This window comes from Podarcis erhardii (assembly GCF_964252035.2).
Source record: "Podarcis erhardii genome assembly, chromosome: 3".
NCBI classification, from domain to species: domain Eukaryota; kingdom Metazoa; phylum Chordata; class Lepidosauria; order Squamata; family Lacertidae; genus Podarcis; species Podarcis erhardii.
Window position 1 is genome coordinate 103,900,060 of NC_138507.1, and position 26,938 is coordinate 103,926,997.

At 41.7% G+C, this 26,938-nt stretch overlaps 1 protein-coding gene across 1 annotated transcript in view; it reads right to left on the bottom strand.

The window, feature by feature from the left end:
* SRBD1 (S1 RNA binding domain 1) overlaps positions 1-26,938 on the bottom strand; it is a 184,053-nt gene that overhangs the window by 105,326 nt on the left and 51,789 nt on the right. Inside the window, exon 15 of the mRNA XM_081854587.1 lies at positions 3,182-3,273. Coding sequence (XP_081710713.1) covers positions 3,182-3,273 — 92 coding nt within the window. The remainder of the gene's footprint in view (positions 1-3,181; positions 3,274-26,938) is intronic.

A 26,938-nucleotide genomic window follows, 5' to 3' on the forward strand; every position in this document is an offset into this window, starting at 1 on the left:
TCAGATGTCAAGGAAATAAACAACTATCTGACTTTTAGGAGAAACCTGAAGGCAGTCCTGTTTAGGGAAGTTTTTAACGTTTGATCTTTTATTGTGTTTTTAATGTTCTGATGGGAGCTGCCCAGAGTGGCTGGGAAAACCCAGCCAAATGGGCAGGGGATAAATAATAACATTATAATTATTATTATAATTATTATTAGTATTACTTATTATTATTATTATTATTATTATTATTATTATTATTATTGGAATGCGGGTGGTGCTGTGGTTTAAACTACTGAGCCTAGGGTTTGCTGATCAGAAGGTCAGTGGTTTGAATCCCTGTGACGGGGTGAGCTCCCGTTGCTCGGTCCCTGCTCCTGCCAACCTAGCAGTTCGAAAGCATGAAGTGCAGGTAGATAAATAGGTACCGCTCCAGCGGGAAGGTAAACGGCGTTTCCACGTACTGCTCTGGTTCGCCAGAAGTGGCTTAGTCATGCTGGCCACATGACCCGGAGGCTCCGTCAGCCAGTAAAACGAGATCGGCGCCGCAACCCCAGAGTCGTCCACGACTGGACCTAATGGTCAGGGGTCCCTTTACCTTTACCTTACTACTACTACTACTACTACTACTATTATTATTATTATTATTATTATTACTGCTACTACTTACTAAGGGAGGGGATGGATGAACGGAGCTGGAGGTTGTCAACCATCACGTCAGGAACTATCACAGCAAGAGCGATAGTCATTCCTTTTATTGATATGGTTGCAGGACTACATTCTACATGGCTCTCCAAACCAGACTGTAGCTGGTCATGTGAACTCATCCTTGAATTGCAACCTGCCAAACTTTGCACACGTGCAGTTGCTATTTATTCATATTTTGCCCCCCCACCCACTTGACAAAACACTCTGCACATCTCCATTTTTGAGGAAATACCGTATTGATTTTTGAAGATTCTGGGTGCTAAACAAACAGCAAAGGCCTTGCCTACTTTACACAAAGAGCAAGTTAGTCAAAATAACATGGAATTGAAACTCACAACTGGAGGAGATGGAAGCAAAATCTTTCAATAAAATAAGTGGACATTGCAGTTCAATTAAAGGAGAGTTAAGGGTTAGGGTTTCTAAAAAAAGAGAAGAATTTATTGAATAAATATTGGCTGGTAAATGGTTCTGTAGATAAGGAGAAATAAAAGGAAAAGCACAGAGATGTGAGACAGAGGAAGAAACATGATAGATTCTGGCAAGTGATGAATGAGAAGCACAAAGTCTGATGAGGAGAGAAATCAGAAATAAAAGATAAGCAGGAACTACAGATGAACCTATTTGACGGTATTAACGTTAAAAATATATAGATTAACTTTTTGTGTTCTAAGTATTTGTTTGGTTTAGAAACAATCTAAAGGCATTATAAAGGACACAAAATTAAACATGTGAAAGCCAAAAGTTCCCAAAATTATTATTACATTTTTCAGCTGTAGTACTCAAGAATGGACAGATCAGTTAATTTCTAGTCTGAATCAATTTTCCAAGTGTTCTTACCTAAGTCTACAAAGTTTAGCTTCTGCATTAACCTTTTTTTTTAATTATTATTATTATTATTTTAAGAAAACCACACAAAGAGGAAAGTTCATATTTAAATCTCATATTTAAATCATATTTAAATCTGAGATCTTTTGATGAAGGGTGGTATGTAAATCGAATAATCAATAATAATAATAAGCATTTATCACAAATTCACGTTAAAGAACATATTGTAGCTCAATGCTCATACTTCTAGATGTATTTTATTCTAAAATATGCATTTCAATGCATCTTGGTACTTTACTTTTTTAGCTCAAAAGTGTATCGCAAAATTTGGGGAAATGAAAAATTCAAAGGATAGCATTATCCTGTTCTGCACACTAATCTGGGAAGTGCAGTTTTGGTCAATTTGCATCAATATTCATAGAAATTAAGTTCTTCAAACATCACTAGCAGTAAACATAGTTTGTGTTATACAAGTACAGATATGTTTCAGGTTGCCACTGGAAATCACCACTTTCCCTTTACAAAGACTATTAAATTATTGTTAATGAGACATTCCCACATACAGCCAGTATAAAGCACTCCACAGTATGCCAAGCTGAGATGGCTTGCAACTCCCACAGCCCATCTGTGTCTGGGCTTGTTTTATGCTGGCCACTGTTATGATGGAAGGGTAAAATGTCCCCTTTTTAGAAAAAGAATGTGTTTACCAATATCCAATAGCTTCTGGAAGTACCTTTGCAATTTTGATACCCCCTGCAATGAGAAACAGGTTTCTTTATCCAGGGAGAATGTGTTTGGACGTAACACTAAACCACAGTTTAGCACTACATGAATGAGCCCCTCCCACCTATGCACAAGAGGAAGCATTTGGAATATTTTGCTTTTAATGAACTCTGTCATTTAGTCCTATCTGGGCTTGTGGTTAAACACTAACTATAGTTAATTTCAACAAGCTCGCTTCATAACCCATGGTTTGAAGTTGGCTTCTTTTGAAATTAACCATAGTTAGCATTTAACCACAATCTCCAGTTCAGATGAAACAAGATACTGCGGTTATTTAAAGTTTCTAAATTCTTCCTCTTGGCCACGTAAGACAAGAAGATAGACACACAGGGTGAATAAGAGAGCATGAGGAAGATGAGTGCATTTATGTAGTGTTAAACCAAGGTTTATCTTATGCCCGAATACAGCCAGAGAGAGATAAATTATGTAAAAGCTATCACATTCAGTCATTCCTCGTTTAATTTCCCTATTGGAGCTATTTCTACCTAAGAAGCAGATACCAAATTATCAAGATACAGCCTTGTCAAGCATATTAGATATATTAGTCAATATGTCACATGCCCGTGGCAGTAAGTATACTACATATGGCATTATATAAACGAAAAAACCTGCTGGTTTTCTATCATGTAAATATGAGGGAGAAATGAATCCCAATTATATGGCTCAATCCAGGCAACAAGTAGGTCATCACAGTATTTACATATTTACAGTAAGTAGAGTTCTCAATTTATAATTTGTTTCAAGGATGATGAAAAGATATAATGAAAGGAAATTCATAAAGAGTTACGGGTGACAAGAGTACTATTATCTTCTCTTATTTAAGTGGTTGTACATATATATACATTATGAGTGTCATGAAAATACTGAAGTGGCCAATCATTACCTGCACTTCGTAGGTTAGGATCTAAATCAGGCATCTCCTTGGTAGCTTCTGGACTAACACTGTATATTGAGGCTCCTGCTTCGTTGGTAATGCTGCAAAACAGAAAGCAAATCATTAAAACCTTGCAACACAAAATACATTTTTAAAAAATCTTAATAATGGGTACACAAAATATAACGATACAGGTTCAATGCTTGTAAAATCTGCATCATGCATTATATGAAAGTACAGTTTTGTGTGATCTTGGGCTGTGATCCTAAACATACGTTCTTGAACTGAAATGTAAGAGATTTATTTCAAAAATTTAGGAGCTGTAATATTCCACATCACCTCTCACCCATGCCACCTTTTCCTTTGATTTCAATATGTCACAGGTAAATGAAAAAGTGCTGCTGGATTCTTATTTTTGTTCCCCCTCCCATCTGAAAATTGTATCTCCCTTCTCCATCTTTAGGCTGTTTACATATGAGCAAGCTCCTCTGTTTTCAACAGGGCTTGTGCGAGACTGCATTCTATCTTTTACACTGGGCTTTGTACTCCTCACACCAATTGTTATTTCACACAAAGCATTCTAAACACATACAAAAATGTGTGTATCTCTCATAAAAGTATCTACATACACAACTGAATGAGATATAGAGTTGTAAAGAACTTTGCAAAACTGGAAGTCACTAATTGCTAAAACTATTTTTCTCTCTTTCCACTATAAACTTTATTTAGGGTACATTTTATAAAAAGCTAAGATAAAACGAGTAATGAGACATAACACGGCCCACCCACCAGAACTAGAACCACTCAGTTCCTAATTGCAACATATTAATTCTAAAATTATAAATCAGAAATTACAGCCGACTGGAGTGTTGTCAGCAGTCTTTTTTTCTTTTGAATCTCGAAAGCAACTTTACTGAATAAAGCAAAATATATAATGTCAGCTACTTCTCTTCAGAGTCTGGGTGCATATGATGGGCACACTGATTTATTACACATTTCTGTGAAACAGCAGACACATAATTATCTCCTTTTTATTTTGCACTTAATTAATATTTGTACATGGTTCTGTGTATTATGAAAAGTGGCCCTGGAAATTTTCTTCGAGTCAGTTGTCATTCAAATGCAAAAATAAGACACACACCAGTTCAGTGTGGGGATACTTACCCCTCCCTCTCTCACACACTCATATACATGCATTTTTTCTGCGTTCCTAAATATAAAGCACAAAACCAGCTCGCAAGATTGGAATAAAACCTATCATTTTTGTTCCTAACCTGACTTAACAGAGAGCACCAAGGTTCTCCTGCATCCAGACCCACAGCTGTCTTCTCTAAAAAGTACCAGCATCACAACATCACATACAAGGCCAGCTTTAAAACCTGAAGTTACCAGTTCCCAAAAGGCAGAAGTATCACCTTTCCTTTGCTTAGGCACACTTCAAATGTCCCCAAAGTTTGAATCAGAATGTGATATGAAGGTGAACTGAAATAGCGATCAAGGCTGTATCGTATTTGAAACAGGCCAACAGAGAAATCTTGAGGGGAGGATCGGCAGGGGGAAAACGAACTCGTTCCCACCTACTACCGAAAACCTCCAACTGAATACATTGAGAGAGACAATGAGAGTCCTGTTCGTAGCAAAGAACCAGTCCCTTTAAAGATCTACAGGTCAGAGGCAATTGGACTCGATTTTATTCATATATTCAAAGTCCGAGTTCCATACAGCTGCGGAAGTTGCCAAGAAATCACTTATGGAGAAGGAAGCTTTGAGAAGTAAGTAAATAATGATCAAGAGCCCCACCCCACCATCAAATGTGTGGGTAACTCTACTAGCTTTAGGATGGAGGTATTACATGGGTGTACCTGGCTGGAAAGGCAGGCAGGCAGGCAGGAACCAGACCAATTAACACACTTTCAGAATGCTCTGAATTATAACACAGATCGCTAACAACGCAACTTGAGAATGCAAGTCTCCTCCTCTGATTCACAGGTTTGAAAAATGGAGAGGGAGGGAAGGGGAGAATTAACTTTAGTAGTAGGTGGATGGTTAGTTTTCTTAAAAGCGAACTTGCTTTTAAATCACTTCTCTAACATTTTCAAGACTCCAATACAAAAGAAAAGCCCAAATTGAAACATATTTATTCTGTTTCAAAAAGTCGTTTTTCAGCGTTCCATTCATCATTAATGGCATTTACAAGCAACACTTTCCCAGACAAAAATGAGTTTTTGGAGTCTCATTTGAAAATGCTCCAGATTGCTAAAACTGCTGGTTACTTATTCTAGCTGAAATTCAGTGTGTATATATAGACTTGACTGAGGTCAGGCAATAATGCCAAAAGTTTTGCAGCGAAAAGTTTTAAATCAGATTCCTTAGGACGCACAAGAGGAATTGCCTCCCTAGTAATTTATCTCAACACTCTTGTCAATTATACTTGGACACGACTGCAAACATTTTCAAATGTGTATTTTGTCTCTTAAATAAACCACGTTAAAATACCGTCCAAGTTAAACACATTTTACTTCACAGTAGCATAAGAATAGGATCGGAAATCTACACAATGACAAAAGCAACTTAACAGGTATCCAAAAATAACCGGTATCTTATTGATTTTCAACCATGAATATTTTAAATCATTTATTAGATCAGTGAACACTGATTATTTTGCTCCTGGAGCTAACCTTGCAGCACAGCACAAGGGAAACTACCTGCTTCTAAATAAAGGATATTGGAGAAATAAAGTGCTTAAAAGTAAACAAAATAACAGAGTCAGAAAAGGGGAGAAGCACTTCTGTGGAAAAATGCATTTGCAAGATCTGCATGCCTTTTTTTACATATGGAAAAAATACTTAACTGATATCAGATACAAATGGAGTACGCTCTCAAGCAAAGCGTACAATGTATTTAAAAATTTACAGATACAGTAAAGTGATTTCCCTGCCTGTATGTCAAGATCTCTTACAACCAGTAGAAACGGCACATAAATATATATGACACAAAATACTATCTTGAAAGTTTGTGCATTCTTCTTTTTGTGGGGACAAAATTTTGCATGCAACTGTCAGAAAAATTAAAGGCATTACTGAGGAGGTATTTTCCAGAGGAAAAATCTACTGTTATAATTCTTGCTGAGAATCAACCCCCCCCCCAACAAGCCCAGATGTAATTACACTTATTGCAGCTCAAATTGGAAAACTCCCTAACGAAACAGGAGGCAGCATGAACAGAAGGGCACGTTTATAGCGAATTTTCACCCACTGTTAAATAATAAGTAAGTCTACAAAATCTTATCTGTTTCTGAACTGCATATGCATGGTTGCCTGTGCAGATTAGGTGAATCTTGTATATTTTATTCCTGGTCAGTTTTGCTATGCTTCATGCACCGTATGCTGTACAAGGAGCCACAGATGGGGAACTCATTGTTCTGGGCGGTGTCTGACACGAGGTGGGATAAGGCAGGACATCACCCTGTCTATGTCTGCTCAAAAGGACAACCTAAAGGTATCCCACTTCTTTTCAACGGATGCAACAGAGTCTGGTCTAATTTGCAACAGAGCCTTATCTGTGGCAGCCCCCAAATTGTGGAATTCACTCCCCACAGAGACGCATCAGGCACCTTCATTATACAGCTTTTGTAATATGCTGAAGACACACTTCTTTGCCACTTAAGAAATATTTAGGACCCACCTCTAGTTATAATTGCAATTTGTTTCAAACTGTTCTTAATGCTTCATTATACTCTGTTGTGACTCACCCTGGGACCTTGTGGTTAAAAATAAATAAAAGTCCCTTTCTTTTTTTTTTTTTTTTTTTTTTCCCTCCCACTTCAGTACTGGCTCTGAGCCACACGAAGGATGAAGAAAAAGAACAGAAGCAAAAGGAAGAGGAATATTAAATGCCACAAAGAGCATGGAGATTTTGAGGTTTGATTTTTGGTGACGATCACACAAGAAATATCTTTTTAAACATTTGTCTTTTAATTAAGCGTAAACAATATTTAACCGGCTTCTTTAAACGATAATAAAACAAACGTCCGCACCACACATCAAGTGTCATGGAAGGCTGAAGTCACATATTCCCCCCCATCCCTGAATAATAAGGTTATAATTGGTGAGCTGGAATGCACAGAATGTTGGACTAGTTCCACAGCCGTTAAACTCATGGGTGATCCTAGACCAGAGCTCCTTGGAAGGGAACCACAGGATAAATATGAACAAAAATCAGCCTCATAATGGCTGTCCCTGGCCTCAAAATAGTCTGTTCCTGGCGTCAAGATCCAAGCTTAGAGCCCTCTCACTGCAATGTGCATCATCCTGGCTCAATCGGTACAAACGTAAACAGTTCCAGCAGATGACTGGAATGAGATAAAGGTAAAGCCCTTCGGACTTCCGGTCGGCGCCAGCGTTTGATGGCGGTCCTAGCCTCGAGCTCCGAGGCAGGACTGCTCCGTAAGTTCGGGTCTTACCCGCTACGGCAAGCGGGGGACCCCTAAAATCACAGGCGCTGAAGCCTGTGAGCAAGGAGATTCGGTGGGCACCTTTGCGCCCCCCCGGCATCGTGAAAGAGCCTTTTTAAAGGCTCCGGAGCGGCATCGGGGTGAGCGCGGTGCTGAGGATCGCTACCCAGCTTACGGAGTGAAGCCGCGTCGCCATTAACGGAGAGCGCCGATTCCTTTCTGAAACTAAAGATTGGCAACAACAATACCCGTGAGTAAGAACGCAAAATTAAAAACGGGACTTAAAAATTTAGAAGATTTGGCTGAAAACGGGAAGGCAAAAATTAAGGAAGTCAGCCTCCCGGATCTGCATGATTAACGGAGCAATGAAAGACTGAGCTGTGATTAAACGGACTTTCCTCTTAATTCTTATTAAACCAGACATCGAAAGGATCTCCCCCCTGTAGTGCAGGAGAAGGGGGGGAGGAAACAGAATTAATTTAACCTGCAAAAGAAAGGGATAAGGAATAAAAAACCTCTGCTGCTGACACTTCTGGTCAGGCTGCCGGAGCAGCGATCGCCTGAAAAAAGGAACTGTCAAGTGAGCTGTCAAAGGACAGCGGCTACAAAATAAGACTTATTTTGAAACATACTCGGGACTTTGGTGGATTACAATTTCAACAGTAAAGTGCTACAAACTAAAGACTTTTAATGGGACTTTTGCCTTTGGACTTTCTGTTTCTTTGTTCTGGGTGCCTTTGGATGGTTACAATTTCCTCCTCTAGAGGGCTTTAGCTACATTACGGAGTATCCAGTGGGATTTTCCACTTGCAACTTTCCTGTGTGAATGACCTTGAGTTATGAGCAACCCGCCAGAAGAGATTTCAACAAGAAGTAAAACAAAGCAGGCTCAAAAACAAGCTCAAAAAAGAGGCTCCTTATCAGGAGCAGCAGCTGCACAAGAAAAAATAACAGCAGCATCAATGGAGTCAATGACACAGGCCCTGCTTAAAATAAATCAGTCACTAGAAGTACTTACCAAGCAATCTGCAGAACTCACTAAACAGTCTACAGAGAACTCAAAGAAATTGACGGAGTTGACAACAAGACTAGACCTGAATACAACAACAATTTCATCTAATACAGATTCCATAAACCGTTTGGTTCAAGAATCTACGGAAACAAGGAAAATAGCTGAGAGTGCTAGGTCCACCGCTGAAGAAACCAAAGGAAAGTTTGCGCCTATTGTAAAAAAAGTACATGAACATGATTCAGCATTAGCCCTACTAGAACTGGAAAGGAAAAGTAAGAATCTGAAATTAAGACTGGTTCCAGAAGAGGAAGAGGACAAGCTCGGGGAATTCCTTACAGACAAATTTCAAGACTTCTGGAATGATGAGCTAGATGGAGAGGAAGATGAATTTATGATAACCTCAGCCTTTCGGATTGGCAGGAAGCAAGGGAAGAAGCCAAGAGATTGTTTAATTACCTTAGGATCAAAGGAACAAAGAGACAAAATATTGAACCTACATTTCCAGAAGGCCTTGGTCATTAAAAATTCTCAGATTCAAATCTTCAAGGATATTCCTAAATACTTTTTGGAGGTTAGATCTCAATTTAAAGAACTAGTTGATCTACTTAAGAAGAATAACATCCCATTTAGGTGGGAATTTCCACAAGGGCTGTCCTTTAGCTACAAAGGGAAGAAAATTAAAATAAAAACAAACCAGGATAAAGAGATCTTTTTGGAAAGAAATCAAGAGGATCTTCAGAAAGGAACTGTCAACGAGGAGGAAGTACCGGACATCTCAAATCTATCATTTGGACTGAACCGAGCACCGACCGAGGAGGAACAACAACTTGGTGCAGTCGGTGGAAGGTCTACCCAGTAACCAAAATGTCTCTGCAACTCTTCAGCTGGAACTGCAATGGTTTGAACCACCCTCGAAAAAGGGGCCAAGTATTTCATTTATTAAAGAAGGAACAACTAGATGTAATCTGTTTACAAGAAACTCACATTGCCAGGATACATAGAAAACTTTTAACAAACAAGAGATTAGGACAAGAATTTATATCATCAGATAGAGTCAAGAAAAGAGGAGTTGTGATTTATGTTAAGGAAAAATTTGAACCAAAATTGATCTTTAAGGATGACCAAGGAAGATACCTGGCAGTGGAAATCCAAATTTATGGAGAAAAAATATTGATTGTCGGAGTTTATGCACCAAATGAGGGGAAGGCTGAATTCTTTAAGAAGTTGCATGAGACTTTAATGGACTTTTTGGACTTTAAAATTATAATGATGGGTGACATGAATGGAGTCGTCTCTACAAACATGGATAAGGCCCAAAGACAAACAATATCTAATGACGGAAGACTACCAAAGACTTTTTTTGACCTGACTGACACTATGGATCTGATCGATATTTGGAGAACTAGGAACCCTCTGGAAAGGGAGGGGACCTTCTTCTCTGAAGCAAAAATGACATGGACTAGAATTGATCAAATATGGATTTCTAGTAATCTGGCATCAAAGGTTAAAAAAACAGAAATCTGCCCAAAGACCTGCTCTGACCATAATGCTGTCAAGATGGAAATGAAGCTGACAACAGCTGGAACCTTCAGATGGAGAATGAATGACACTCTCTTTGGAGATGGGGAAATTTGTAAAAAGGCCCAAGAAACACTTAAAGACTACTTCGAGATCAATTTGAGATCAGATACAGAAAAAAGAATCATTTGGGACGCAAGTAAAGCCGTGATGCGTGGCTTCCTAATACAACAGAATTCAATAAAGAGGAAAAAGCAGAATGAGAAGAAAGAGAAAATTTGGAATCTAATAAAAGAAGGGGAGAAGAAATTGAGATCTAAGCCTAAATCCCAGGAGATATTAAGAGAAATAAAATTTTATCAAACACAATATATGGAATTGACGAACCAGGAAATAGAATGGAAAATTAAACAAATGAGACAAAAGACTTTTGAATCTGCAGATAAATGTGGGAAGCTACTGTCTTGGCAACTGAAAAAGAGACAAAAATTGAACACAGTGACATCACTCGAAGTAGATGGGAAGTCTATTAATAAACCAAATGAGATAAGTAATTGTTTTCAAAGTTTCTTTAAGAAATTATACAAACAAGGGCCAAAAAATGAACAGGAGATAGAAGAATTTATTGGAAAATACGGACTATCAAAAATCTCTGAAAACAATAGAAGGAGTTTAAACGAGAAAATTACAGACCAAGAAATAGAGAGTGCCATCCAGGATATGAAGCTGGGAAAATCACCAGGGCCAGATGGATTAACTGCGAGATATTATAAAGTATTGAAGGATTGGTTAATACAACCATTGAAAGAAGTCTGCAACCAAATTTTGGAGGGGAAAAAGGCTCCCGAATCGTGGAAGGAAGCATTCATCTCACTTATACCAAAGACAGAAACTGAGAAACATCAAGTCAAGAATTACCGCCCTATATCACTTTTGAACGTGGATTATAAAATTTTTGCAGACATTCTAGCAAAAAGATTCAAAAAAGTGCTGTTAGAGGAGATTCACAGGGACCAAACAGGCTTTCTACCAGGCAGGCATTTGTCAGACAATGTGAGGAATATTATAGATATTCTAGAACTTTTGGAAACTGACATAAATAGAAAAGCTGTTTTGATTTTTGTGGATGCAGAGAAAGCCTTTGACAATATTTGTTGGAGTTTTATGAAGAGGAATCTCCAAGGAATGGGGGTAGGCAAGAACTTTGAAAATGGTATAAGTGCAATTTATTCTGAGCAAAAGGCCAAACTTATTGTAAATGGTATGGTTATGGATGAAATTCCAATAGAGAAAGGGACACGACAGGGATGCCCAATTTCCCCTCTATTGTTTATATCGGTACTGGAGGTTTTCCTTAACATGATTAGAAGAGACCAGCTGGTTAAAGGTATACAGGTCGGAACTAAACATTATAAGCTAAGAGCATTTGCAGATGACCTAGTTTTGACACTACAACAGCCAGAAACTAGCACAAAAAGAGTTTTGGAACTTATTGAAATATTTGGTCAGGTAGCAGGTTTTAAATTGAATAAACACAAGACAAAGGTGTTGGAAAAAAATCTCACGGTGGGGGAAAAAGATAGTTTTCAAAGAGAAACGGGTTTGGAAATTACTAAAAAGGTAAAATATCTGGGGGTGAACTTAACATCTAAGAATGTGAATCTATTTAAAGATAATTATGAGAAATGCTGGGCTGAAGTGAAGAAAGATTTCGATATATGGTCAAGATTGAGACTTTCCTTGTTAGGCCGAATTGCTGTAATTAAGATGAATGTATTGCCGAGATTGTTGTTTTTGTTCCAGACATTGCAAATTTTAGATAAGATGGACTGTTTCAAGAAGTGGCAGAAAGATATATCTAAATTTGTCTGGCAGGGCAAAAAACCCAGAATTAAATTCAAGATTTTGACTGATGCAAAGGATAGAGGGGGCTTTGCCCTGCCGGACTTAAAACTTTACTATGAAGCAGCAGCTTTTTGCTGGCTGAAACCATGGCTACTTCTTGAGAATACAGATATTCTGGACTTGGAAGGTTATGATAATAGTTTTGGTTGGCATGCATATTTATGGTATGACAAGGTAAAGGTACACAGAAATTTTAAAAATCATATTATTAGGAAAGCATTGTATAATGTATGGAATCGATATAAAGATTTGTTTGAAAGTAAAACCCCCAGGTGGCTGTCACCAATGGAAGCTAAGGCGGTAAAAAGATTGAACATGGATACAGACTGGCCAAAATACTGTGAAATTATAGAATATGATGGTGAAAAGTTGAAACTACAGAGTTTTGAGAAATTGAAACCTAAAGTCCGAGATTGGTTACATTATTACCAGATTAATGAAACTTTTAAGCAGGACAGAAAACTAGGATTTCAGAAGGAGAGGTCAAAGTTAGAAACAGAATTGCTAGAACCCAATACTAAGAATTTGTCTAGAATGTATAATCTGCTGCTAAAATGGAACACACAAGATGAAACGGTTAAATCAGCCATGATTAAGTGGGCACAAGATATTGGTCATGATATTATGTTTGCTGACTGGGAGCAGTTATGGACCACAGGTATTAAATTTACGGCATGTAGTGCCCTGAAAGAGAACATAATGAAAATGATCTATAGGTGGTACATGACCCCAGTCAAGCTTGCAAAGATATATCATTTGCCCAATAACAATTGCTGGAAGTGTAATGAATGTGAAGGAACTTTTTATCACCTTTGGTGGACCTGCCCAAAGATTAAGGCCTACTGGGAAATGATCTATAATGAAATTAAGAAAATCCTTAAGTGGACATTTGTAAAGAAACCGGAGGCTTTTCTCTTGGGCATGGTCGGCCAATTGGTACCAAAGAAAGATAGGACCTTTTTTATGTACGCAACAACAGCAGCAAGAATCCTTTTGGCGAAGTATTGGAAGACTAAAGAATTACCTACTCTGGAAGAATGGCAGACCAAGGTGACTGAATTTATGGGACTGGCAGAGATGACCGGCAGAATCCGTGACCAGAAGAAAGAGACAGTGGAGGAGGACTGGAAAAAATTTAAAATCTATCTTAAAAATTGTTGTAAAATTTCGGAATGTTAAGATGTCAGGGGATTGGACACTAAGAATTACAGCTATAAATCGAAATTTATAAAGCAGAAACTCTTTTTAAAGAGAATTAAATATAAAAATGGGATGAAGAATTGCTAAAAATTTTGAAATTTGGATGCAGTGAAGGGGAGGTTTGGGGAAGTCGCATTATGTTTGTTTTGTTTTTTCTTTATGTTGTAAAATCAATAAAAATTATTATAAAAAAAAAAAATAAAGGTAAAGCCCTTCACACTTTTAACAGATCTGTACAAATGATAAATAAGCAGTACCAAATGGCTCAAAATTTTAAGAGCGCTGTTAGAAACAAATTCAGTGGATAGCGTGAGCAGAGTTAAAGTCATCAGGTTTCTAGGATTAATTTGGTCCATACATTTTCTTCTTTGAAGTTCAATATATGGAAGACAGTGATATTAAATAAATTTAAGAAAGGAATAGGGGAAACAGCGTGTCTCATGTGGATTTTTAATCTATTTCATTCCCCCCCCCTTTACTTAAAGTCGGGGGGGGGGGACAGAGCATGAATTTGGCACTCTCTGTACATCTTACTCATAGCTGGTTGCCCTCTCAAAATTAAAATATATAAAACAGGCGAAGGAGAAATCCTTTTACTCCTATTTGTGAAGAATGCAACACATTCTTCACAATTCTGCGGCACACAGAATTCACTCCAAAGTGATTAATTTGTCCTGCTTGATGAACAATTAGGTATGCAATTGTTCATCAGTTAGGTTTGTCCTAATTGATGAACAATTAGGTATGCAAAAAAGCTTACATATTCTTGCACAACAATGGCCTATAGTCTAATACAAAGATCCCAAGATGTCCACCATTCTCTCTTGGACATGCCGTTTTCAATCTCAGGTGCCATTCCATACAATGAAAATATTGGGGGGGGGGGGGCTGAAGAGACTTTTTCCCAGAAGAATGAAAGCAATTAGGATTGCAAAGTACTTTGTGCAATAAATATGTAAAACGTAAGGTTTAATTATAGGTGATTGAAGGTTCTAATTGCATTAACCTGGGCTCCTTCCAAAGGAAGAGGGGTGTAAATTGAAATAAACAGTAATAATTTTATCCAGTGAAAAATACATGGTATGTTGGAGATGCCACCCTCCCAACACTAGTCATGGCAGTTTACCTGGACTGGACTGTGGTGGGGCGGGACAGCAGCAAGGTTGGAGCTGTGGAAAAACTTCTTCATACAGTAGTATGGAGTTTGCTACCACCAAATGATGGTGGTGATCTTAATTACCCACCCTCCACCCTAAGGCCCCAGGCTAGCTTACAACATTAAAACCAGGCTTCCTCAAACTCAACCCTCCAGATGTTTTTTGGCCTACAACTCCCATGATCCCTAGCTAGCAGGACCAGTGGTCAGGGATGATGGAAATTGTAGTCTCCAAAAATCTAGAGGGCCGAGGTTGAGGAAGCCTGCTTTAAATCAACTTTCAATTACAAAATATACAACTCAGGCATCAAAGATCAGAGTACAGGGGTGTCTTTGGGGTATTTGCCCAAAGCAGTACAGTGAAGTTACCAGAAGCATACTTGTGGGGAAGGAGATCCACGGTTTGGGATGCAGCACAGAGTCCTGCCATCCAGCATGGAAAATGTACAACCATTTATTATTAATCATTAAATCCACTTGGAGACGCTTTGCAGGAAGCAGCTGATAAATGGAACGAAACAAATACAGTGGTATCTCAGGTTAGGAACTTAATTCATTCTGGAGTTCTGTTATTAACCAGAAACTGTTCTTAACCTGAGGTACCACTTTAGCTAATGGGGCCTCCTGCCGCCGGAGCACGATTTCTGTTCTCATCCTGAAGCAAAGTTCTTAACCCGAGGTACTATATCTGGGTTAGCGGAGTCTGTAACCTGAAGCGTCTGTAACCCGAGGTACCACTGTAAATAAATCTATGCTAATTGGTATGCACATTGGTCAACAGGCATGTTGGCCAAAGCTATAGATGCTGTTGAGAAAGATAATGAAAGCAAAAGGGAAGGAGGCTATTTCTCTCCTTCCTTCCCTGCACCGCCCCCCCCCCACTAAAATGGAACTCAGAAAGTGGTCAGATAAAACTCACTTAAACACCATTCAACTATTATTCCTTTCTCGGTTATTCTCAGCAACTTGTTTGCTTTGCAAGTCAAATCAAGGAAACCCTCGTGAATCATCAGAACTTATCAGACAGTAGCAAGGAGCATTATGTTCATCGCCAGTTCTCTAAATGTGTTGCTTGAGCACCATCTGGTGACTGCCTCTGCTTACTGCTGGAAATTCTGCGGGGAAAATCTTAATGATAAATTATACTTCTTTAGTACCATGCAGACACACATACATGCAAAATTAAGCTAATAATGTTTTCTCGTTACTACATGTCCAGAACATTTGGAATTATTATTATTTTTGGAAGGATTAGATTTATTAAGCTGAAACCACCCCCCAGGATGATTATCACATGGAACTGTTCTGGAGGGCTGAGGGACCCTCACTGAAAAACGGCACCTCCCCTTCCCCCAGCAAGAATCTCTACTGGATTCCAGTCTCTTCCACAAGCATTTAAGGCCTTTTCATTTGCAGAAGAGACACTCTGGATCCTATCCAGGGAGCTTTGCAACATACAATACTCAAACCAGCTTTCTATTTTATTAGCACGCAAGAGATGCATTAACATATCCACATATAGCAAGAGATCACATTTTCCAGTACTTTGCATGAATCTCATTTTTACTAATTAGGATTAAAAAAAAATCCATGCTAAGGTGTGGATGCCAGGGCCAGCCCACACATATGGCAAGGTGAGGCGACAGCCTCAGGTGGCAGGATCCAGACGGGTGGCAGATCCCAGTGTCAAAGTTTATCCCCTCCCCCTTGTCCCCAATATAGATCTTCACTCCCCACTTCCTACCTGACAGTGGGGTGTGTGTTGTTTTGTGGTTCACCTCAGGTACCAAAATGTCTTAGTCTGGCTCTGGTGGATGCCCTACCTGAAACTGGGAGTGCCCCAACAACTGGTGACACCCCCACCTTCATAGTCCTCTGAATTACCGGACATTATTACACTGGCCCTTTCAAGTACACCTGCTTGGGTAGCAGCTACCTCCCTGTGGCAGAGTTCCAAGTCTCTAGGCAGTTTCATCTGAGTTTACCATGAAAAGTTAGAGAAGGTAATTAATTACATCTTACTTTTTAAATATAGCCAGCTTTGGAACAGGGCATAGCACAGTGGTAAACTGCTTCTGCTTCACACCCAGAAGGTACCTGGTTCCATCCTCACTATTTCTGATAAGTCTTTTCTGTTATGTACTGAAGTTCTCACCCTGGGCCAGCAGGGGGATACTGTAAATAGTTCAGGTCCACATATGCAAATAAGGGATCGAAAGTGACGTTCAGTGATTGGATAGTTACAGAAAATGGTTACTGTTGCGTTCTAGTGGAGCTCTATATAAGCAGGCTGGCTGAAGCCTTCAGTTCAGTTCTGTTCTGGCCTGTGAATAAACAAGAGCTGTTTGAAGAATCGCTGTGTTATCTGATATGTTCACCCACAACTCAACACTGGCGACGAGGATGGGATTCGAACCCACACGTGCAAAGCACAATGGATCAACTTAACATTTTCCACCTGGCCTGAGAGGTGGGGGTCCTGATTTCAGTTACAAAAACTGAAGCTGCTGAAGACTCTTGGCCTGGGGTGTTGAGGGTGGCTGATTCTTGTTGAGGGTGGCTGCTGTTGCTATTGGGCTTTTGTATCTGTTTAAAGATTTTGTTGTTATTTATGTGGAAATTATTCAGTTTGGTTATGTATTTTTAAAATGTTTTATTTATTGTTTATGACTACTTAGAATTATGTTGCAGCTATGCATTTTGTTCATGCTGTGAGTCGCCTTGAGCACTGTTTGAACTGTGGAAAGTTACAAAACTATGTATGTATGTAGAAGAGCTGCAGCTTTTGGAGTTCTCAGAGATCTTTTTGGAGCTCCTCGCAATTCTGTTTTTTGTTGTTTTCATCACCCTGGACAATTTGGTTTCGCCAACAAACTCAGCCAGCCCATTCCACTGCTCACCGCTAATTACGGATCATTTATGAACAAGTGAAAATGGACCAGACTCAATACAGATCCTTGCAGGAACCCATGTATTATATGCCTCCTTTGAGAGAACTTCCCACTTCTTCCCACTCTCAGCTTCCTGCTGTGTAACCAGTTCCTGATCCACAAGAGGACCTCTCCACTTATCCTATGGCTGCTAAGCTTATTTAGGAGTCTTTAGTGAGGGACTTTATCAAAAGCTTTTTGAAACATCTGGAGAGCTATGGGTTCACTACTCAGGCCATACAACATTCCTAATTTTACCATGTTCCTCGCTTTACACCCCTCGCCCCAGTACAAACAAAACGTCACCATGATTAGGTGGACAGAGCAAAACCACATGCAGATACACAAATTCTGATACATCCATGGTACCACCCCACCTTCTTCTGTTACCGTTCAACAAAGCAGCACTTCACTTTTTCAACACACTGCCGCCACCCCACTGCTAAATCACCAGATCAAGTACAGTGTGCTTATCAAGTCTGCCCTTCTGTCTTCAGAGAATGCGGTCAACATGACCTTCATCAAACAGACACAAGCTCCAACAATCAAGAGGTCAGGAGCTTAATTCTGCTCTTGAGATGACTAACCCTTCCTAATTTATTCCTAAGTAGAGCTTGCGCTCTTGTAGGCCGTGGCACAATTCTAGAAGCATATTCCATGTATTTGCCAATACAGATGGAATGTAACTCCGCCCTGGTCATCTGTTTTCTTTAAGGTAGATTCCCAATACATTAAAGTGTTGTTTTTTTAAGTGGGGGGGGAACCCTTTCCCTCTTGCGAAACGAATGCACTCCCATCTATCCTCTACTGGATTTAAATCTCTACTTTAGCTCGTTCAACACTGTTCATTATTCTCCCCATAAATGCAGTACAAACATTTTGTAAACAGATACTTTCAAGGTTATGTCAAAGGAAGCTCTTGTAATGTTTGATGAGTGAAAAGGAGATGAATTTGCAACCGTATTTCTGCACGCATACAAGAGGAGGCCTGGTTTTTAGCTCTGTTCTCAAAAAAATGTCAACTGGAAGTAGAAAGAACACGAGCGCTTATTTCAAACATTGTGGCCTGTCAATGTGAAGAAGTCCCCAAAAATCCAAGATAAAGAAACCCTTTCACTATAAACTGAAGCAACACAGCGTGCGTACGATAAAATGCACCAGGTACAATCAGGATTCAAAACACGCCAAGCAAAGCATCAATGCTAGGCCAACAAGTTGGGCAGAAAGAGAGCACAATAAGAACACAGCTGGCACCTAATCATCACAGACTTAAGAACTGAGTAAGTTGAACTACTGTCAGCAGCCCATGGCAACAGCTGAATTGTGCATAATTCTAAACCACGAATGCTTCTCAAAGGCAATTTCTTGCCAATTTCTTCCTGACAAAGTCAAACGTGGTGGTTTTCTTTTCTTTTCTTTTCTTTTTGTACGCGCCCACATGTGCGCTCAGATAAATAAGTAAATTCAACTCCAATTAAGTTAGCGGAATGTTGGATTGACAGTTCGCAGTGCCAGAGCCAAACCCAGCCCTAGCGAGAAAGGACCCTAGAGGCAATGGGGCGGCATTCACTTACACCAGGTCCCCATTTGGCAGCTAAACCTGAGAATGCATTTGGAGGCCAGCTACGGGTCAAGAGAGGTGGCATATGTCTCAAAAATCATGCATCTCAGACGGGGATTGTCAGCCTTGCCGTGTGCCATCATCCTTGGTAAATCCCTGCCATGGAAAAATACACGTATTTTCACTTGTGTGGGAGAAAAGCGTCGTGATTTGACAGCCGATTCGAGGAAGGTTGGATTTATGTCCAATTTTATTATTTTGTTAACCTTAGGATCTTTTGGAATAACTCATGTATCAAATACTGACATATTTAATCATTCTCTCACATTCTACAGAGCTTATTGAAACCCCTCTTCTCAATAAATTTAAAGGAGTCAGGGAAAGTTCATGAAAAACAATGTTTATAAGTGGGGGGGGGGGAGAGAGAAATCACAGTACCCTGAAACATGAGAAATTGAGAATACATCAACATAATACAGTATTTCCCCTTCCCCCATCAGACATACACTTTTGATATTCTCTAAGCTACAACTTTATTTGGTGAAAATCATATTGGTTATTTATCTATGCTTAGACATGGTCCAGCAAAACAGCGCTAAAAAGAAAGGGCACAAACAATAGTTAGAAAGCTGAAAACTAGCATATAGGTAGAATAAAATACCAATACTATTATGCTAAAGCTCCTACTACATCCCAGTGGAGTTTAAAGTACAGTGACCAGCCTGCAAACTTGACCAAAAATGAGGGGGGAGGGTCTTTGAAACACTCAGTATGTTTGCAGTATGTTTGGCTCACAATGCAGGGATAGGCCATCAGCTGAAAAGCGCTGGCAGGTTCCCTTTGCGTGCCGACCACAAAAAGTGATGCAAACTTGAGAGTGTACAACAGTGCCTTGGCAGCATCAATATCCGCAGATGGAATTAGAGGAGCAGATTTCTGAGTCATATTTAAGGGCTTCAAATAAGCTATTCATTCATCCTGCCCCGCCCCCATGCTTGGTCCAGAAACTGAAGTTAGTACAGAATTACTGCTGACAAGACAAGAGACTCTGCCGGCATGTTATACCTTTGCTCAGTAATCTTGAACTGGCTGCCAAATTTCACATGGTCAAATTCAATGTGTTTCTATTAGTACATAAACTCCTTAACAGCTTGGGACCTTAAGGATCACCTGATCTGTGATACTGGCACTTTTTAAAATGCCACATAATGCTCATGCCACACTTTCAAGGAATTATATTTTAATGCGGCAACACCTATTCACTGAAAGGCCCTGCCTTTCAATATTAGGCATTAGGTTTTTGACAAGCCCACCCAGCTACGTAATGTGTGTGTTTTCTTCCCCAAAGCAATGTTAATGTGGTATATAAAACCCCATTTTCTTCTATGGTGTGATGGTTCTAGGGGTTGCTCGTGCGTAAGCCGGTGTATTGCCTGAGTGAACCTGAGTGAACCTTTTCTGTCCGGACAGCCACTCACCCGTGGCTGTCTCAATCGCTGGCAGAATCCGTCAGTGGGCATTTCTTAAACTTCTTCCAGCAAAGAAGCTCTTTGACGTCTAGTCTCCTCCTACTTTCTCTGCGCAAAAGCCTTCTGCGCAAGGAGGGCGTAGGCAGCGGAGGAACCCTACTCTCCCCGCTGGTCCCCGGCAAGGAGTCATGGGACCGCCTCGCCGCTTCCCCCATCTGCCCCCCTTCTCCACTGGTGCTACGCTGATTCTCTTCCCCAGAAGATGGGCTGCCTCTCCCAATCCCGGGACGCTCTCTGGAATCCCTCTGGATTTTGCTCTCTCCCTCCGGCACTGATGGCAGTTCCCTGACATATGGTATAATTGATTCATTTTCCATGTATATCACTTGAGACCCTTTGGGCGATAAGCGATTAGTAGTTTAATAAATAATTACTATTATTATTTCATCTACGTTTTGCAAACCTTGTTTTGCCTACTATTTTTAATGTCTGTTTCATCACTATTTTCCATAGAATCATAGAGTTGGAAGGAACCCTGAGGAATATCTAGTCCAGGGGTCAGCAACCTTTTTCAGCAATGGGCCGGATCACCGTCCCTCAGACCATGTGGTGGGCAGGACTATATTTTGGGGAAAAAATGAACAAATTCCTATGCCCCACAAATAACCTAGAGGTGCATTTTAAATAAAAGCACACATTCTACTCATGTAAAAACACCAGGCAGGCCCCACAGATAACCCAGGGATGCATTTTAAATAAAAGGACACATTCTACTCATGTAAAAAACACGCTTGTAATGGGGTTTGGGGTTGCTTGTGCGTAAGGGACAAACTGCTCCAAGCTGAGTAGTTTGGTTAAAACTTTCCCCTGGCTGGACAGTCAGTACTCTGTGACTGTCTCAATCACTGGCAGAATCCGTCAGTGGGCGTTTCCTGAATTTCCTCCAACATAAGAGTTCTTTGACACCAACTCGCCGCCTAGCTTCCCTGCGCGGAAGCTTTCTGCGCAGAGTGGGTGTCCCAAGGGGAGGTCCTGTGCTCTCCCCGCTGGTCTCGCTGGAACCGTCCCTGAGCCTTCCCTCCGAAGTTCCCTCCGCCTCCCTTTCCTCTCTGGTGTCACGTCTATTTCCTTCCCCATCAGAAGCTCTCCCTCTCTCCTTGCTGGTTCCCTCTCCAGCGTCATCGGGGAGCCTTACCACCCCCCTTGGCTCCGATGGCAGTTCCCTGACAACGCTGATTCCCGGACCGTCCGCGGGCCGGATTGAGAAGGGCCTTAGGTTGCCTACCCCCGATCTAGTCCAACCTCCTGCAGTGCAGAAATATACAGGATCAAACCTGCAACCTTGGTGTTGTCGGCACCACGCTCTAACCAACTGAGCTGTTTTACTTAAAATTATTTGATTAAGTGGTATGTAAGCCTTGCTATTAAAAAAAAAAGTCACAGGAAAGAAACTGTTTCAAGGAGGAGGAATAAGATGTGAAGTTCCAAGTACTCAGACAGAAGGCACAATCAAGATACATGAGGATGTGATTCATCTAGAGCAGTGTTTCCCAACCGGTGTTCCGCGGCACACTAGTGGCGGGGCGGCGGCGGCGAGCACACGCGGGGCGGGGAGCGAGCTCCCTCCCACATCCCATCGCCCCGTGCTCCGCGCTGTTGTAGGCCAGCCCTGCGCACCCGGGGGACCTCCCCCCAAGAGCGCAAGGCTTGCGGGCGTCAGCTGGCAGCGCGGAGCATGGGGCGCCCTTCGGAGGACGCCCCGTGCTCCACGCAGGTGTCCGCAAGCCTTGCGCACCCGGGGGATCTCCCCCCGGGAGCGCAAGGCTTGCGGGCGTCAGCTGGCAGCGCGGAGCACGGGGCGCCCTTCGGAGGACGCCCCGTGCTCCGCGCTGGTGTTGGCCAGCCTTGCGCACCCGGGGGATCTCCCCCCGGGAGCGCAAGGCTTGCGGGCGGCAGCTGGCAGCGCGGAGCACGGGGCACCCTTCGGAGGACGCCCCGTGCTCCGCGCTGGTGTTGGCCAGCCTTGCGCACCCGGGGGATCTCCCCCCGGGAGCGCAAGGCTTGCGGGCGGCAGCTGGCAGCGCGGAGCACGGGGCGCCCTTCGGAGGACGCCCCGTGCTCCACGCTCGTGTTGGCAAGCCTTGCACACCCGGGGGGCGCATGGGGCGCCCTGAAACAGAGGGTTCCCCATGCTGCGGACTGTAGCCTGCCGCCGGACGCGCGGGGCGCCCTGAAGCAGAGCGCCCCTCGCGCCAGGCAGACATGGGCCAGCCCCACAAGCTCGGGGGACAGCGGGGAGGCGCAGCACCGCCATCCCACTGTTCCCCGACCTGGTTTTTTTGGGGGGGAAATAAAGGAAAAAAAAATTTCCTTTATTTCCCCCCTCAAAAAAGTAGGTGCGTCCTATGGGACGGAGCGTCCTATGGGACGAAAAATACGGTACTTACTATTTCATAATAAAGTAATTATAAAATACTTTCTTTGTGTTTATTTGATTCCTATTAAAGAGAGTTACTTTATATATAGTCAATATAGGCACAGAGTTAATTTTTTAAACATTTTCTAATGGTGGTGTGCCTCGAGATTTTTTTCATGAAACAAGTGTGCCTTTGCCCAAAAAAGGTTGGGAAACACTGATCTAGAGTAGCTCTTCTGGGGCCTTAAGGTGAAAGGTATTTTGCAGTCCGGGAACACATTCCACACACAGCGGTCAGGCTGAGCACTTGCTAAGCAGAGACTGCACCCCAGAAATGGGGGGGGGGATGAGGCCTATATGGTGACACCCAAGCTCTTCTCCCCAACAGGAATAGAGCAGCAGCTCATTCTGAACTGGCAAAAAATGATAAAATTATCTTTCAACAAAAAACCAGAAGCCTACTTACTAGGGAATCAAAGACCCAAATATCCCCAAAAAGGCAAAGGAATTTTTTCTATACGCCATGGTCGCAGCAGGAGTCCTCATTGCGACAAACTGGAAAAGTGATAAAGTCACTTCTAGATTAGAGTGGACTCAAAAAATGCTTGAATATGCAGAATTAGACAATCTATCAGAAAGAATAAAAAATAAATCAAAGGAAGTGCTTATTTCAAAATGGGAAGTCTTTAAAATTTATTTGAAAAATAGTAATGACAGTTTAAACTCTGCAGCAGCATTTGAATAATTTCAGTAGGAGCTTCAAGTCTGAGGGGAAACCCATGATAAAATAAATAATATTAGAACCAAAATATGTTATTATATGAACAATTGTGAACAATTGATGAGAAATAGAAGTAAGGCGCAGACGTCAGAAGTCAGGTCTACAGAAAAAAGACCACTTTTATGTCAAAGTATCGTGAACAGTATTCAACACTATTCACTATTCAATTGTTTTTTGTTTTGTTTTTTGTTCTTTTTAGTTGTCAAGTGGTGATGGATATTTGTTTATTTTCGTATTTCTCTTTTTTGTGATGTATTAAAGTGAAGAGGGGAAAATGGAATATAGCAGCAGCACTGCCAGCTGCCCTCTGGACAGTCAGCAACAGAAGCAGCCAGGAGACAGAAAACAAGCTCTGTCCAAGGGGTGGGGAGGAGCAGCCCCAACAACACCTCATTCTCCACCACAGCCCCCCTGCTCTCACTGTCAGCCCCAGCACCGTAGCAATGTACAGCTCCCTGCCTAGGCATGGCTCCAGGAAGATGTTCCTGCACAGATAAGACAGGCAACTGCTATCCCCACTGAACTCATCCTCCTCCCACAAGGCCCACATCCTTGTTCCCCGGCCAGATGTATTGTGAGAGAGGCGTCCAAGTCACTACAGAGAATCCACTGTGGCCTGCTGCCCGACAGAGAGGAGCCACGTTCCTAGAGACCTCTTACTCACTTTGCTTGGCACTGTGGTCTCGAGGAGCTCATCGGCATCTGCTCGTTTGCAGGGACGCGGGTGGCGCTGTGGGTTAAACCACACAGCCTAGGGCTTGCCGATCAGAAGGTCGGCGGTTTGAATCCCCGCAATGGGGTGAGCTCCCATTATTCCGTCCCTGCTCCTGCCAACCTAGCAGTTCAAAAGCACATCAAAGTGCAAGTAGATAAATAGGTAGGAAGGTAAATGGCGTTTCCGTGCACTGCTCTGGTTTGTCAGAAGCAGCTTACTCACGGCGGCCGCATGACCCGGAAGCTGTACGCCGGCTCCCTCGGCCAATAAAGCGAGATGAACGCCACAACCCCAGAGTCGTCCACAACTGGACCTGACGGTCAGGGGTCCCTTTACCTTTTAAAGGAGCTTGACTTGTTGCTTCCCAAAGCAACAAAGGAGTGTTGGGGATTACTGCAGGAGAGACACTCTGGAGTTGTCTCACCTCTCCTATCTGCCCTGGCTGACCCTGGATATGGTGTGCTTTATGCCACCTTAACTTAAGTCAGCGTAATATACGCCAGATTCCTGTGCTTGGAATTGCTCCCTTAAACAAGAATCGGGATCATTTTTAAGGTTCTGTATTTATCTCTGTCCTTCAGCAAAGATGCTAAGTTGCCCAGCTTGCCATTCTAGGCAAAAAAATAAAATAAAAATTCCCAACACAATGATGTTGTTGCTTCATATGGCAAAAGCAACTCTGTGACAACTGCCAAGCAGTCTTCTCTGCCTGCTGTGTGTGGTGCTTACGCAGAGACTTCGGATGGAGCACTTCAGAAGATAATTGATTGGAGTGGGGTGAAGGATCTGCGGCAACCTCCCCAACACACAATTGTATGGGACAATTTGGATACATGGGTTTGCATCCAATCAAGTTGTCCTGTTCACACAAGGGCTTTTGCCTCCCCTCCCCACGCGCCCCACAATCTGTCCTGGGGGTTCCCTAAACACACACACACCTATAAACAAATTTTCAGGAAGGAGAGAAGATGGAAGGAAAATTCCATGGTGCCAACCGAAGTCCTTGTGCAAACCACATATCTTCATTGGATATGTCATAATTCTGACTATTTTGCAATTATTATGGAAACATCTTCCCCCAGTCCTGGCTTCTTCTAAGGGCACACAGTTTTACAGTCATGAAGAATTGGTTCCCAGAAAAATCAGTGGAACAGTAGGACGATTTTAGCCTAATAAAATGAAACCTCTCCTATGTCTCATTTGGAAGAGGATCTTCCAATACAAAGCGCTACATCTTCCTCTGGCTTACTAAACCAAACGTAGCAAACTGTGCAATTGTGACACTGGACTCCTTTATCCATTCATCTATGAACCATGCCCTCAGCACATCTCTGCAAAGAGAAGAACGATCAGATATCTGTCTTCATCTTGTCGGAAAACGATGACATTTTTCCGTAAGAAAAGGGTCCAAATGGCAGGTGTCAAAGAGCTTTAGCTTCACATGTGGTGCTAGGAGGCAGAAAAAACAACAGCAGCGTGTGGTCATGTCAGAACTACACAGTAGCTGCCGTAAGAATGCATATCTGAAAAGAGCAAACCTCAGAGTCTGTTAAATCAATCTAGTGCCAGATGCTGTTATCAGAAAGAAGCTGGTGCTGGCAATTCATCCCCCAGCAGAAATACACATCCCAAGTCAGTGGCAGAAAGTGAAGCCCTGAAATGGCAGGTCTTGTGATTAAAAAGGTGACAGTTACCTGCATTTGTCCCCCATTGTTTTCTATTGACAGCATGAGAACAGAGTTTCTGTCTTAAGTCATAAAGCTATTGTGACACAAAGCTTCCCTTTCCTTACTGAAAATAGCACCATAAACATGAACTTCCATAGTCCACTTCCAAATTAATCATCCAGCTAAAGAAAATACATTTATGCTTTCAGGCTCTACTAAGCATCATCCCAACCCATAGTTTGTGCTAACCATAGTTTAAAAGCCAAATCACAACTAGAGTATGACAGGCAAGCTGTGGCATAGAGATGCTTGCCTGTTTTTTGTTTTCTGTCCTGTCAGCACTCAGCTCCCCAAGGTCACTCCCATCTCCATGGCACAAGGAAGCAGCCACTAGGGGTAAAAATGGCCAAACATCACACCAAACCACACTTTGTCATCTCATCTATTTCTATAAATCAGGGGTGGATAACACATGGGCCTCCTGACGTTTCTGAACCACAATGTTCACCATTCCTGGTGACTGACCATCTGAGCTGGGCTAATTGAAGTTGTAGTTCAGCAACATATTGAGGGACACAATTTAGACATCTCTGCCCTAAACAAACTTCAAGGAAGTTGATATGCAGAACTGGGGCACAAATGGAAATAAATGACAAACTAGTCTATAACAATATGGCATTCTCACAGAGATTCTGCAGGTGTAGAACCTGTTCAGATATTCTGCTTTTAAGGTGTTCAATTAAGTGTGCACCTTAAAAGGTGACGTAAGAATGAACCAAGTATGTGTTGCAAAACCCATGCATCTTTCTACACTCATTAAAGAGTCTAGATTGGCTACAGCTGCCTGATAAAATGTTGGAAAGGGATTTGTTATTGATGCATTTGACTGCAAAGCACTTTGTGCGGCCATTGTTCTGAAAAGCAGCACAGAAGCCTTTTAAGTAAATTAATTAATGCACATATGGGGAAGCTAACTTTGACAA